General features: G+C 42.5%; 1 protein-coding gene across 1 annotated transcript in view; it reads right to left on the reverse strand.

Annotated features, from left to right (window-relative positions):
* Positions 1 to 4,814: 4,814 nt before the first annotated feature.
* Positions 4,815 to 14,318, reverse strand: part of LOC136626665 (alpha-2-macroglobulin-like protein 1) — a 94,608-nt gene continuing 85,104 nt past the window's right edge. The window contains exons 28-36 of the mRNA XM_066601683.1: positions 14,126 to 14,288; positions 12,239 to 12,444; positions 9,643 to 9,858; positions 8,880 to 9,004; positions 8,693 to 8,783; positions 7,851 to 7,919; positions 7,580 to 7,682; positions 5,507 to 5,575; positions 4,815 to 4,957 (exon numbers count right to left, since the gene is read on the reverse strand). Of these exons, the coding sequence (XP_066457780.1) occupies positions 5,532 to 5,575; positions 7,580 to 7,682; positions 7,851 to 7,919; positions 8,693 to 8,783; positions 8,880 to 9,004; positions 9,643 to 9,858; positions 12,239 to 12,444; positions 14,126 to 14,288 (1,017 nt within the window). The 3' untranslated portion in view covers positions 4,815 to 4,957; positions 5,507 to 5,531. The remainder of the gene's footprint in view (positions 4,958 to 5,506; positions 5,576 to 7,579; positions 7,683 to 7,850; positions 7,920 to 8,692; positions 8,784 to 8,879; positions 9,005 to 9,642; positions 9,859 to 12,238; positions 12,445 to 14,125; positions 14,289 to 14,318) is intronic.

A 14,318-nucleotide genomic window follows, 5' to 3' on the forward strand; every position in this document is an offset into this window, starting at 1 on the left:
TGTACAGTAGTTGTGATCACAAACCGGCATAACCAGACAAACTGGGAATCCTATCAAGAATTTCTTGTTAATACCATTATTTCCATGTACACACTGTCTGGAGACTGTAACGATCACCCCTTAAAGAATCAAAGTGACACGCTAGTTACCTGACTCACACACAGGGCCACAAAAAATAAGTGCTGTAAAGTACCTGGCTCCCACACACTGTCTGGAGACTGGAACGATCACCCACAGTAGTTCCTGGACCACTTGTACTGCAGTGCAGCTTCTGGCCACCAGGGGAGCTCATCACAGCAGACTCACACAGCAGGGACAGAGCTAGGTCTTAGTTTTGGGGGAGGCCTTATATTTAGCACTGCAGCAAAACCTCTACTAGGTCTTATTTTCAGGGGATGTTTTATTTTCCTGGAAACACGATATATGGCAGCATCTCCAGGCTCAGCAGTTTGGAGATATGCACATTTAGCGATTGTGCATGTGGGTGGGTGGCTGCATATTTGCGCTTGCGCTCTACTGTTTATGTTATGGACAGCTGAACGCTGGGACACATTGGTGGAGGCAGTGGAGGACCGTGCAGGGGAAGGGGTGGGTGCAGGGCGGGAGACGCTCATGCCTGCGTCCTGAGAGGGGTATTGCATCTCAGTGCCAGCATGTGACACAGTGGAAGAGGCAGTGGTGTGACCTGCAGGTGGTGAATGGCCTTCTTTCCACCTCATTGGGTGCTTAGCTATCATATGCCTGCGCATGCTGGTGGTGCACAGGCTGGTAGTGGTGGCTCCCCTGCTGATCTTGGTGCGGCACAGGTTGCACACCACTTTTCATTGGTCGTCCGCGCTCTCATTAAAAAACCTGCAGACCTTTGAACATCTAGCCCTCTGCACTGGATCTTGACGTGAGGAGGTGCTGTAGGAAACAGTTGGGGGATTACTAGCTCTGGCCCTGCTTCTCCCTCTGGCCACCCCACTGCCTCTTCAAACCTGTTCTGGTACTGCACTTGCCTTCCCCTCTGAAGCGCTGTCAGATCGGCGCAAATCGGGTACCCATAGCGGTCCCTTTTCTCTGAAGCATTTCTTTCTCCCCTGTCTCCCTACCACATACACGACCTCTGGCACATCCAAAACATCTTTAGAATTGTGTCACCCCAGGCACCCTGTTGTGTTCAATCCAGCCAAACTGACGAAGGGGCTTGTCCCTGAAACGCGTTTTCAATTGCTGGTTATTTTGTGACATAATAAAAAACTGCTTTCACTATCACATATTGGACCCTAATCTTCTAGCAGCTTTGAGTGTTGCCCCTTCACATCAGTATTTCTCCACATTCTTTTCACTACAATGGCAGGACACTGAAGGGGCTTTGATAGGTATAGTGGAAGTTTTTTTGTTTTTTTTTAACTTGGTGCTGTAGCTATTATACAGGAGTTTTCCATAATAAAAACTTCCTTATTCCCAACATGTAAGGCGATGGCATATAACTAGCATAGTCCATCACTTTAGGCTCAGTCGGGGTCTGACCACTGGGCCCCTACTGAAAACAACAGAGGTACAGCAATGATTTGGTGTTGCATTCCCTTCTAAATTTTTTATGCACTGTGGTACTACTGGCCACCTGTATAGTGAAAGGAAGGCAGAGCAAATCACTTTAGAAAACAACTATGTTGAAGAAAAGTTTTTTAAAAAGTTATGTTTTTTGAATTGTGGAGATGAAAAAAAGAAAGAAAAAGTGTTTCCTCATTACGTCCCAAATGTGCTGTGCCCTTAAAAAGATAAAAGAGTACAGTTTCATGTTTGGCACCTCCTAATAAACCATGGAAGAGAGAGGCTTCAAAAAGTCTCTTTCTCTCGGCCTACCTGGCATGTCCATATACGAAGACAGTCCATTGAATTCAATAGACACAATGCAATGCTTCGATTCTCCTGTGGTTGTGCTGCAGGAAAATTGTACACTTCATATTTTTTTGCAGATTAGCTGTGATTGCTGGGTTTCCCAATGATGAGACAACCTGTGGTTAGTGTATTTTTATGGGAATCACATCAAAATGGTATTGTAAAAAACAACATCCCCTATTACCAAGTGTATTTTAAAGAGAAGCACCTTTAAGGGGTTGTGTGGTTATTCCAAAAATGAGAGCTTTTAATAAACTAGTAATAGTGTAAACTGTGTGGTATGTCCAAAGACAGGGGTAATTATGGGGGCCTGGTTGGATAGGCGCATAGGGCAATAAAACCAGGTATCCCTCCTGCTCCCATGCTTTTTTGGTGGGTATTTCTTGACCTCAGTGGCAGGGATGGGGTGTAAAAAGTGCTGCTCTGTGAGGCTTTGTAAGCTTGATGAGGTGTGGTAGTCTCACAAAGAAGGCGCTCAACAAGCTGCTCCTGGAACTTCAGAAAGGCGAGCATTCCCGGGGCTTCCTGTTAATTACGTATTACAAGTAGCGATCATAGAGCACAATAGGTTTTATGCTGCAGATATCTGCCGTAAAATACAACATGTTGCGTTCTGTTTTTTTGTGAGTGAAATTACGTAATTTCAATCTGCTAATGTTAGCAGAATTGTGCAATCCAATGCATTTGATTGCGGTGGATTACCGAAGATCAAATGCATGCAGAATCCGCAATTCCTATCCGGTCGTGTAAGACTGACTTAAGGTAGATCGCTACCTTTTTATCCCGTGACCGGGGACCGCTCAACGAGGCCACCGGTCACACCTCCTGGCTATTGGCGACCTTTGGTAGCCAGGCGTAAGGAAATTTTAAATTTCCAGGGCCCTCTACGACTCCTGCGCATGTGTCCGGCATTTAGCCGATGGACGCATGCGCAGAATCCAGCGTAGGTCCGTGGAGGAGGATACCATCAGGGTTCAAATACGTAAAACTCCGGTAAGACGTTTCATCTCCTATCACTGACTGCATCGGTGAGGGGAGAAGAAACTTCAACATTTTTCTTTACTTTTATGTAATCGCCTTTGTCCATTGGATAACGGTGATCACGTGACCAGGAACCGCTCAATGTGGCCCCCTGTGAAATCTCCATGCTCTCCGCTACCTTTGGTAGCCAAGAGCAGGGAGATTTCAAATTTCCTGGACAATCCTTGACTTTTGCGCATGCGACCACCATTTTGCTGACGGGCGCATGTGCAGAGGCCAGGATAAGGTCCGCAGATAAAGATCCCATTGTGGGACAAATCCAGGGACCTTAGTTATGTAATTTCATCTACCCTTACGGATACAATCCATATGGGGGGATGAAACTTTAAACTTTATAAACTTTTTATTTTAACTTTACATGATCACCGTTATCCACCGTTATGGCTTTTACCCACTAGCGCTTTTTTTTCCGCTGCGATTTTGCAGCATTTTTCCTTCCTAATGTCAATGGGACTTTCTAATGTTAAAATCGCATTGCACAAAAATCGCAAGTTCGCAATACTGCGATTTTTGTGCGATGCGATTTTAACATTAGAAAGTCCCAATGACATATGGAAATTGCAGCATAAAAAAAAAAAAGACGCTGGTGGGTAAAAGTCCTTATACAGTGGTCTCCGGTCAGATCTCTCTTTACTAGGCTATCTTTGACAGCCAGGTGCAGGGAATACACTAGCCTATCTTTGACAGCCGGGTGCAGGGAGATTTTAAGTTTGCCGGGCTCTCCGCCCTGCAGAGAAGCCTGCGGCAGGTCCAGGCCTCCGCGGGACATCACGGAGGACAGAGATGAGTATTTTCAGCTGCTCTCATGGTTCCGATCCATGAGGGCAGCTGAAATTTTTTTTTTACTTTTCCGTGATCGCCGGTATCCATTGGATACCAGTGATCACGGGCCTGGGAATTGTCACTGCGGTCATCAGTGACATCTCCTGCCTCCCGGCTACCTTCAGGAGCCAAGAGCCAGGAGATTTCAAATCTCTCGTGCGATCCAGGCTTCTGCTCGTGTCTGTGACGTTATACGTCTGGTGCGCATGCATGGAAGACCAGCATCAGGTCCTGGAGGACTAGATTGCCATGGGACATCGCAGAGAACGGGGAGGAGTATACTTAGCTGCCCTGATGGATCCGATCCATGAGGACGGCTGAATCTTTAACTTTATTTAACTTTTTATTTACTTTAATGCGATCGGCACTATCCATTGGATAGCATCAATCGCATTGCTGGAGGCTTCCCATGGCCCCCCATGACAGCTTCAGGTTGTCAGCTACCTCCAGGAACTGACAGCATTTCACGTCCATAGCCCACGTGGCTTTAATCCTCAGGGGATGTATGTTTTTATGTCCCTGAGGATTAAAGCTCACTTAGGCAGGATGTAAAAAGGCAATGGGGCTGTCACTAAGAGGTTAAAGGTGAAGAAATGTAAATTCTCTGCTTCAGCTCCATTATCCTTTTTATTTTCTGTAAAGGTAGCACATGTGGATAACAGATAACAGACTGTGAAAAAGTTGCTGTGTAGAGATGAGCGAGCGTACTCGGAAAAGCACTACTCGCTCGAGTAATTTGCTTTATCCGAGTATCGCTGTGTTCGTCCCTGAAGATTCGGGTGCCGCTGCGGCTGACAGGTGAGTCGCAGCGGGGAGCAGGGGAGAGCAGGCGGGAGAGAGGGAGAGAAAGATCTCCCCTCCGTTCCTCCCCGATCTCCCCTGCAGCTCCCCGCTCCGTGCCGGCACCCGAATCTTCAGGGACGAGCACAGCGATACTCGGATAAAGCAAATTACTCGAGCGAGTAGTGCTTTTCCGAGTACGCTCGCTCATCCCTATTGCTGTGATGTCTTGGGGGTATGGTGAGAATTGTTTTAGCTCAGAGAAAAGACAATGATATGACATCTTTTTAAAATAACTGTAAAGATTTTATTTAGTTAGGATTTAGATATAGATCTACATATACTGTATATATCTGTTGTTCATAGTCTTCGTAAAGGCCCGTAGACCTTAATGCATTGGCTTGAATTTTTGTACGCTGTACTCTACCTGAAAAAAAGTACAGTAAATTTGTCAGAATTTTCTTATACCACAAAGGAAATAATGTTCATGATATTCTTAATCCTCTGGACATCTTTATTACATTATAATTCGTACATCCTAAACTCTCCCACTCTTCCTATATTGACCCATAAATGAATTTTCCTCATCAATGGAAAGCCGAATGTGCCCATTTATGGGGAAGTCAAGAGGTATAGCTGTTAGCTCATTCGGCTGATAACTATCTAAGCTGTGTGGCCACTTTTACTCCACTCCATATGCTCCCCCTCTTGTGTCTGCAGATAAGCAAGAAGAGGGGTCAGAGACAGTGGAGTAGTACTGCATATGATAGCAAGATCAAACATGGCTTGTTCACAAACTTATACTATGAGATTAAGCTCTGCAGAGGAGCCATATATGCAACATGTTAGATGTTTAACCAACAGTATTGATACGGTTGCTTAATTTTTCTTTGTTGATGCTCTGGCATAATGGAAAAATGCTTGCAAAACTGTATATAACAATAAAACCAGAAAATATTCTATACTTTTTAATTACCTTGAATTGAGCTTCTTTTGTACTACTATTCTCTGCAGGGAGAATTGTATTCTGCAACGGCATGTTCATCTGAAAGGAAAAAGGAATAAAACAGATATTTCTGTAACAGATAAGTAATATTACAAAATATGGTCTATTGATCAAAGTATTGTATCTCCAGTGTGTGATAATATGGCAATTTGGCTACAAAACTAATAAACACTAGAGATGAGCGAACGTACTCGTCCGAGCTTGATACTCGTTCGAGTATTAGGGTGTTCGAGATGCTCGTTACTCGTAACGAGTACCACGCGGTGTTCGGGTTACTTTCATTTTCTTCCCTGACAAATTTGCGCGCTTTTCTGGCCAATAGAAAGACAGGGAAGGCATTACAACTTCCCCCTGCAACGTTCAAGCCCTATACCACCCCCCTGCAGTGAGTGGCTGGCGAGATTAGGTGTCACCCGAGTATTAAAATCTGCCCCTCCCGCGGCTCGCCACAGATGCATTCTGACATTAGTTCAGGGAAAGTGGTATCTTGGTGGAGCTGCTATAGGGAGAGTGTTAGGAGTGATTTTAGGTTTCAAGAACCCCAACGGTCCTTCTTAAGGCCATAAATCTTCTCTATATGCGGTCAATGGGGCCGGCGGCAGCAGCGCCGACCCCATTGAGAACATATAGAAGACAAATCCTTCTTCTCTGCCACAGCTGTAACAGCTGTGGCAGAGAAGAACGATGTTTGCCCATTGAATTCAATGGAACCAGCAATACAGCAGGTTCCACTGAAAGCAATGGAGGCGGGGATTTCAAGCCCTGCGTCCAGAAAGCAATGCTCTGCCGTGGACCAGGAGGCAGCGACAGCCTGCAGGAGCAGCGCAGAACGTCAGAAGAAGTAAGTAATGATTTTTATTCTTTGCTCCACTGTATTGCCGGCGTATAAGGTGACAGTTGGGGGGTCGTCTTATACGCCCCGTCGCCTTATACGCCGGTATATATTTTTATTGTAACACATTTCTGGATGAATTGCAAGGAAGGGCTTATATATTTAACCCCTTCCCGACAATTCATCCTGCGATCGCCGGCAGCCCATTGCTTTCAGTGGAACCTGCTGTATTGCTGGCTCCATTGAATTCAATGGGCAAACATCGTTCTTCTCTGCCACAGCTGTTACAGCTATGGCAGAAGAGAACGATCTTTACGCTGACAGTGTGGGGGGGGGGCACTCTTGCCGCTATTGTGGCTTAATAGGGGGACCTGTGAACTTGAGATGCAGCCCAACATGTAGCCCCTCGCCTGCCCTATCCGTTGCTGTGTCGTTCCCATCACTTTCTTGAATTGCCCAGATTTTCACAAACGAAAACCTTAGCGAGCATCGGCGATATACAAAAATGCTCGGGTCGCCCATTGACTTCAATGGGGTTCGTTACTCGAAACGAACCCTCGAGCATTGCGAAAATTTCGTCCCGAGTAACGAGCACCCGAGCATTTTAGTGCTCGCTCATCTCTAATAATCACCAAACGTTGGATTATGCCTTCTTTAAACTCAGAGGTAAAAAAAGACACTTCTGCTCAACACATATACATGATCTCTTTGCATTTACTATATCCATTTACAAGGTCACCTCTAGGTTTATGTGGGCTCTTGGGTGACAGTCACAGTGGGCCTCAAGAACCACATGTGCCATGCATGGCTGTTCATTATCACTTGCCGAATAGTTGAGGTTTCATATACTCTTTGCTTTCATGACAAAGGAGCTGTCTTATTTGACAAATGTGGCAGAGAATGGCTTTTAACCCATGCAACTCCAGGTTCTCTACTCCGAATTCCCTATTCCAAATGTGTCAGATTTATACCGTGGGAAGAATCACAAAGGGATTAATCCCCAAATGTTGTATGAATTCCATGAGCATGTCTGGTTGAGACTCACACTGAAACAAAACTGCAGGCATAAAAATGAAAGTTCAACCTTAGGCCAGGCACATGACACTCTATATTTCCCCAAAGTCTTAATGACCTGAATAGCCCCATTCTAGAAGTGGCCTATTGTCGTAATCATTGTCGTAAAACGTAATCATTGAGTAAAAGCATCTTACCGGTCTCATAGTAATCATAGATTTTCACTGTAGCTGGTTTCAGGTCCTTGACTTTACTATCTTGTTCGACAAAGAATGAAAGATTAACAGAAGCTCGTCCTAGCTACAAAGACACAAGAACAAGAAAATGCAGCTGTGAGTGCAGATGACAATGGTAAAATTCAAAAACTCATTCCGGTAGTTACAGATCAAGGTGGGAAAATAATTAAGTCCAAAATGATCATTATTATTCAGCTTTCTTTCATAATGAATGTTATGTTTGTGATCTAACCTCCTCCAGGTACAGCGTCACCATATCAGTCTGGATGTCGCTTCTCTTTATCAATTTCTCCTTCTCTAACTGCAAAGAAAAAGAACGTGAGATAAAAGTTCAGGTAAACCTTTAAAACGGATATTCTTCAGTCTCCAAAATTGTAAATTTCCTGGATTGATCAGGTTTGAGATTTACAGTAAATCAATTCATCTCAAGTTATGATATCACTTGAGACTAGTGCAGCCTAAAGCTGTCCATAAGCATTAGATACAAATAATTTGAACCTAATGATTTTGATATTCTACCAGTTTTGACATTCAGCCAGTGATATAATGTGTATGAGAGAGCAGTTGATATTCCTCTGACATTTGCCATTTTGGAGAAAAAGAATCAGTAATAAATTATAACAAACCCATTGAAATGAACATGCACGCCCAAACAATGTAAGTTGGCATGCTTGTGAGAATGTTGGAGAAATAGCTATTAGCTGAACTTGCTCAATCAGATAACAGTTTTCTAAAAGGCAGCTTTAATTTGGAAAGTTTTCCTACAGCTGCATGCAGCCTCTATTGTACTTTCTTGTGCCTAAGCTTTCATGCTAAGTCATACAAAAAATTGGGTAGGATTATATAGAAATTTGGCAACAAAATACTTGTGGCATTCTGTTGGACTCCATATGAACGCATTACTTCTAGAGTAGAATATCACAGTAAACACAGAGTCCAGTTGAACCTTTTTGACTGTGCATGGAGCCTGTAGGTAGTAAAGGATCAATACAGACTGCTTGCTCAGGGTTCTGCCATAAAGCTATTACTTATACTACAATGATTGTCATTGAGGAGGTTGAAGGATAATCTTACTTTTCTCACTGTGCTCTTCATTGGAATGTATCCAGACAGCATCTTCACTTCTATAACAACCATATTGGATTTTTCACGAGAACCTGTATATCTACAGAAAAAATGCCAAAAAGTAACCATAAGACGATCAATGACAATACTACAAATAGTAAAATAGGTACATATAAATTGCATCTAAGATACCTACTGAGCAGATATTTTGATCTCCAGCTTTGTCATCGGTTCTTCTGTACATTGCATTGATTGAGCCTCCACTTTAATTGCAAAGATTTCTTCTTGTTTAGGTGGAGGAACGTTGTATCTGAGGACTGTCTGCAGGATTAGGAAATTGAGTTCATATAAAGGTATTGTAGGAAGATTATAGATGGAGGATGAATAAAGGCCCATTTAGTCACAACGATTATCACTCAAAATTTGCTCAAAAGCCATCTTTTGAGCGATAAAAGTTGCATGTAAATGTACCCATCTTTCAGTTTTCTGCCAAACAAAGAGAATTTTTTCAGAGAACAGCGGGCGGTCCTCTAAATAAATTCTGTTCCCAATGGCTCACATGCTACTAATTAGTACTAATAGGCATTAGTACTAATTACTACATTATGCAAAATTATTGCTCAAAAGCCATCCTTTGAGCAATCATCTTTGTGTCTAAACGGTAAACTGGCTTGATAAAGACTATTTTCAGTCGAAACGTTGCCTGTATTTGTCTGTGGAGTATGGAGCAATACAATTTGATATTTTAACTTAAAACCCCCAATGGATGCTGCCACCTCCTTCTTTTTTGTTATCTGACACCGGGACTTGAGGTCCATAGTCCCACAGGTGGCTTGGCATATACTCATTCAATACCTCTGCACTTTTTCACATCTTCTGGTATGCTGCGGGATTCTATTTTGGACATTTCTGTGTCTAAACGGGGTCTTGAGGAAAGACAAGATAAAAATGATACTTACTTGTACATAGACACAACCGCTTCCTGAAGATCTCACCGTATACTCTCCAGGTATAGTTGGTAGTGATGTACTCTGCAGAAGTAGCCGGTTATTGTTATTTACATGGAACTGCTTCATAAAGTCTGTCTTAGACTCTATTGTCACAGTCACATCTCCTTTGTCACTGAATGTGGCCTCTGCATACTTGGCAAAACCCTGAAGAGCCACCACCGTGTCCTGAAGAGAAATAAAGAACGTTAAGTTGACATCATGTTCTAAAAAACAATAGAAAAGTGCTTCACAAATACCTTTATAAATTTTTCATATTGATAAAACATCTGGTAATTAAAAGGGTATTCCGGTTACGCAGGGTTTCCTGTCAGATGAATGCTAATCAAAAGTTATTAAAGTTTGCAGTGTGGTTTTGCTTTGGATTTTGTGTGTGTAGCTCTATAAACTATTGCCTTCTCCTGACACATAAGAGGTGTTTATTTACAGGTTGCCCTGGATATGTCCTGTAGGCATTCCAGCACTACAGGTCGGACTTGCTCAGTGGAAACGACCGGGGAAAAGGAAGGGGTGTTTGCATTCAGCTCTCGAGACCAGATTGTTGACCAATAGCAGGGCATTGGTGGCCATTTTGGAAAATGGTGATGTGTGAGAACATCAGAAGGGGAGGACAGAATAAGAAGGTAATGGCTGTGCGATTTGTACCCATAAACAGCTGTGCGTAAATATGGTACAAACACCTTATATATCTGGAACTTTTGAAGATTCGCTTCACAATTGGTATATCCCTTTAATTTAAAGGGATATACCAATTGTGAAGCGAATTTTCAAAAGTTTTGAAGTTAAAGTTAAAGGCTTTAAATAATATAGGATGCACATCTGGAAGGAACGTTATCTGCATCTCCACAATGTGCATGTCTGCACACATCAGCATCACAGCCACAAGTGTGCAAGTCATTCTTTCTGGATAATAATGACTAATTTTGACACCTTTATATAGGAATCACCTTTATCTCTGCAGTGGCATCCAGCAGGGATGGGTCATCTGTGTCTGATACTGCATTGTGGTAGTTTAGGACTAACATGATATATGCTGTCCAATCTGCCTCATTGGTTAGTGGTTTTCTCTTAGATATTTTATGGTGCATGGGTGGCTATTTCGTTAATTAGTGCACCTCCCTTTATATATGGTCTCTACTGAGCTGTTTCTGATGTGTCCCACTATTATTTTCCATATTTCCACTCTCTGGGAGTATTTCTGACATTTTGCGCATATGTACCCTTATTCCATATGGTATGGATATCGTTGGTGCTTGTTGCTGTGGTGCTATTGTGTGCAGGCATGCACGGTATAGAAGTAGAGACACCAATAGCATCACTGAGCAGCTTTCCACATGTGCATCCTTTATAAGAAAATTATGAGATTTTTGTTCAATATGAAAAAATAATGGAGGTGTATATAAAACCTGCTCTGATGTTACTGCTTGCTATTTCTGAAGAATGTTTTTGTAATAAAATAGTTGAATGTTTTAAATTAATTATAGTTGAATTATAATAAACAATTAATTCATATGTCGATATTTTCTTTCTTCTTTCCTACCCCTGTCTATCCTACTCCTTATAGCAGAGAACCCCCGATTTTTTTTCCTAGAAAAATGCCTATTTTAGAATACTTTAAGGTTGATAAGCCAGGTTTTATTATTATCCGATTGAGCTGAAACTTTGACAATCTCATTTTTACACCAATTGGCAACTTTTTTTTTCTCTACAAAAAAAAAAAAAATAACACGTTCTGTTTCTAGGATAAACCGTTCAAATTTTATAGCAGAAAACCCCAAACAGCGGGTTTTTAATACTTTAGGGCTGACGAGGCAGGTCTTAATGTTATGCGATCGAGCTGAAACTTTGACAATCTCATTCTTACAGCAATTGGAAACTGTTTGGGGATCTTGCTATCCCCTTCTAAATGTACAATGTATTTAACACACTCTGTCCGGGACTGGCTTTCTGTTTTTTTTTTTTTTTTTTTATTAACTTCCCTTGTCTCCCAGCAACATGTGTAAAAAAGTCGCACATACGCAATATTACGTGTATACACTGCATTTTAAACACACCCATTAATAATAGGGCTCATCTATACATAATATGCAGTAAAACAGAACACGCTGTATTATTTTTTATGCATGTAACATGCGCAATAAATATATGCAAGTGTGAGTGGAACAATGAAAATCAATGTACTTTCATTGATATCATTTACCACGTATTATGCATGCATAATACGCAATGCAAATACGTTTTTGTGTTCCGGAACTTATGGTCATATAATTTTAATGACTTTTATATATTTCCCTTTGTAAAGTGAGTCAATGCTTCAGAAAAGCTCATTATGAGCTGACACATTGCATGGGTACACATTGGCACATTTAAACCATACTGCCTTTCCGCTAAGCCCTGCCCACTTTTCATCTAAACCACTGACTTTCTCTAGTGAGGCACAAAAAGTGTCTAAAACATGGCGCAAAGAATGCACGCTAATTTTTGGTTCAACTCAAGCCAGTGTTCCTGCATATCTAGCTTTCTGAATCTCCCCCAATGACTTCTGTACCTGTGTAGAAGAGAATCCTCCATATGGATTCTGCTGCTTACTCAACCAATTTACAATCTCTGAAGCTTTAACCAAGTCTTGAGTTGGATGAGAAAGATGAGCCAGGAGCACATAGGAGGTCATCTCTACCTCAGCCGATGGAGCTCTGCCCCAGTAAATGTTTTCAGGTTGAGGTTTGGACAAGCGTTCCCAGTGCCGCTCTCTATCTACATATAACAGATAAATAGTATGGAAGGTTAGACTACCGTCATCAAATTTCACTGCCATTGTTACCATGTGAATACATTTTGCCAATAATAATTAACATATGAACAAAGAATATAGTCAAACTAAACCTAACACACAGTATTGTGGTGTCTATAAGGGCTTATTAGTTTTGCAGCCTTCTTTCCTTTCGTCGTGGAGATATTACTGATTGTAAGTGCATTTGGAAATGGAATTGAACTATTCCCCTTTTTAACATATGTCCTCGCATATAAGCTATCCTAAATGTGGGCATAGATTGCAATTCATTGTTAAGGGGACTAAATGCATAAATCTATGGATCTACAAGAAGGGGCTAAGGACAAAGATAGGTAGGCTTGGGGATGTTTGGCATTTGACACCATCTCTGTGCCGAGTGCAAGGTAAGGCATCAACAAGCCAGACCTCCTTGGTCAGCTTATTTGAATGTACTGTAAAACTAAGGTAGGAAATTAATATTTGCCCACAGTAATGTAAACTCTGTAGCTAGGACTCTGGTGTGTAATGGGGTTGTACTACACTTGCAAGTTATCCTTTGCTATTTTTGTGAGCGACATTGAAATGAATGGGTCACTCTTCCGTAGTACCGCTTTGTCGACCTCGACTACGCTGATGATGTTGCTCTCTTTGATCTTGCATCCAATAACCAGAGACACTCATTGGAACAATTTGATTTTGAGGTGTCCTGCGTTGAGCTTCACATCTCCTGGCAAAAAACAACCTGCAAAATCTAGGAGCTGGTGCAGTCCCTCCCGATCTAGACGTAAACGGCCAGAGAATCGATGCTATTAGTGAGTTTGTGTACCTCAGAAGTGTTTAGCATACAGATGGGAGGGTGCTTCCAAACATCCTGTGGAGAATAGTGCTGGCAGCCTCGGTGATGAGGTCCCTGGAAAAACTCTGGTAGAGGCAGAACATGACACTCAGGATTAAAATTTGATTTTACCAGACCTGTGCAACGCCAATATTATTGTACGGCTCGGAGACCTGGACCTTGCTGTCGCAAACCAATGAGCGTCTGGAGTCCTTTCACATGCGATGCCAACGCCAGATACTCCGTGTCCGTTGGTTCGACTTAATCAAAAAACAGCGAGATACAGGCTTGCACAGGGCTTCAGTCAATCACAGAAACAATAACAAGTAGACGACTCGCACTTTTTGGTCATGTCGCATGCTTGTCAGAAGCTGTCCCAGCCCACCATGCTCTAACCGCAGAAATTGCTAGGAAAATCGAGAGATGACCCCCTGCCGGATGGCGGAGGCCTCCTGGTCATCTGCGGCGCTTATGGTTGCCACAGATAGGCAATGGTAGCTCCTCTGACATCTACACTGAATGGAACAATGCTCTCAATCGTGGACATTCTAGATCAGTGTTATGGACCATCGTCATCCAAGTGTGATAACTAACTGACTGCGCATAATTGACCTGCACTCCATTCACAGTGATGTCGCTATCGGGGAAGAAGCGACGCCCATAGTGACAGGAAAGCAAGACACTGGAGTCCAATTCTTGAGATGGATGAGGGTCTCATCCTGTGGAGGGGATAGCTTGCAATTGTGGTACAACCCCTTTATTCTGTATGTACTTTGCAACTAAGGTTTCTTAAGTAGAGTCTAAGTAGCATTCAAATGCACATCACTTACTTCCTTTCACAGCCTGTGCCCCAAGTTTGTCCATCAAAGCCTCCCTGTGCTCTGTGTCTCCACTTAAAGTAAAAGCATAGACTAACAGAGCCTGGCTATATACATTAGTTACTTTCTCAGCTTCTGTCTTCAGACAGGACACAGCATTTCTCACCAAAGGATCCTGAAAGAGAAGTTTATATCTTGCTAAGGT

This window comes from Eleutherodactylus coqui, chromosome 4 (genome assembly GCF_035609145.1).
Source record: "Eleutherodactylus coqui strain aEleCoq1 chromosome 4, aEleCoq1.hap1, whole genome shotgun sequence".
NCBI lineage: Eukaryota > Metazoa > Chordata > Amphibia > Anura > Eleutherodactylidae > Eleutherodactylus > Eleutherodactylus coqui.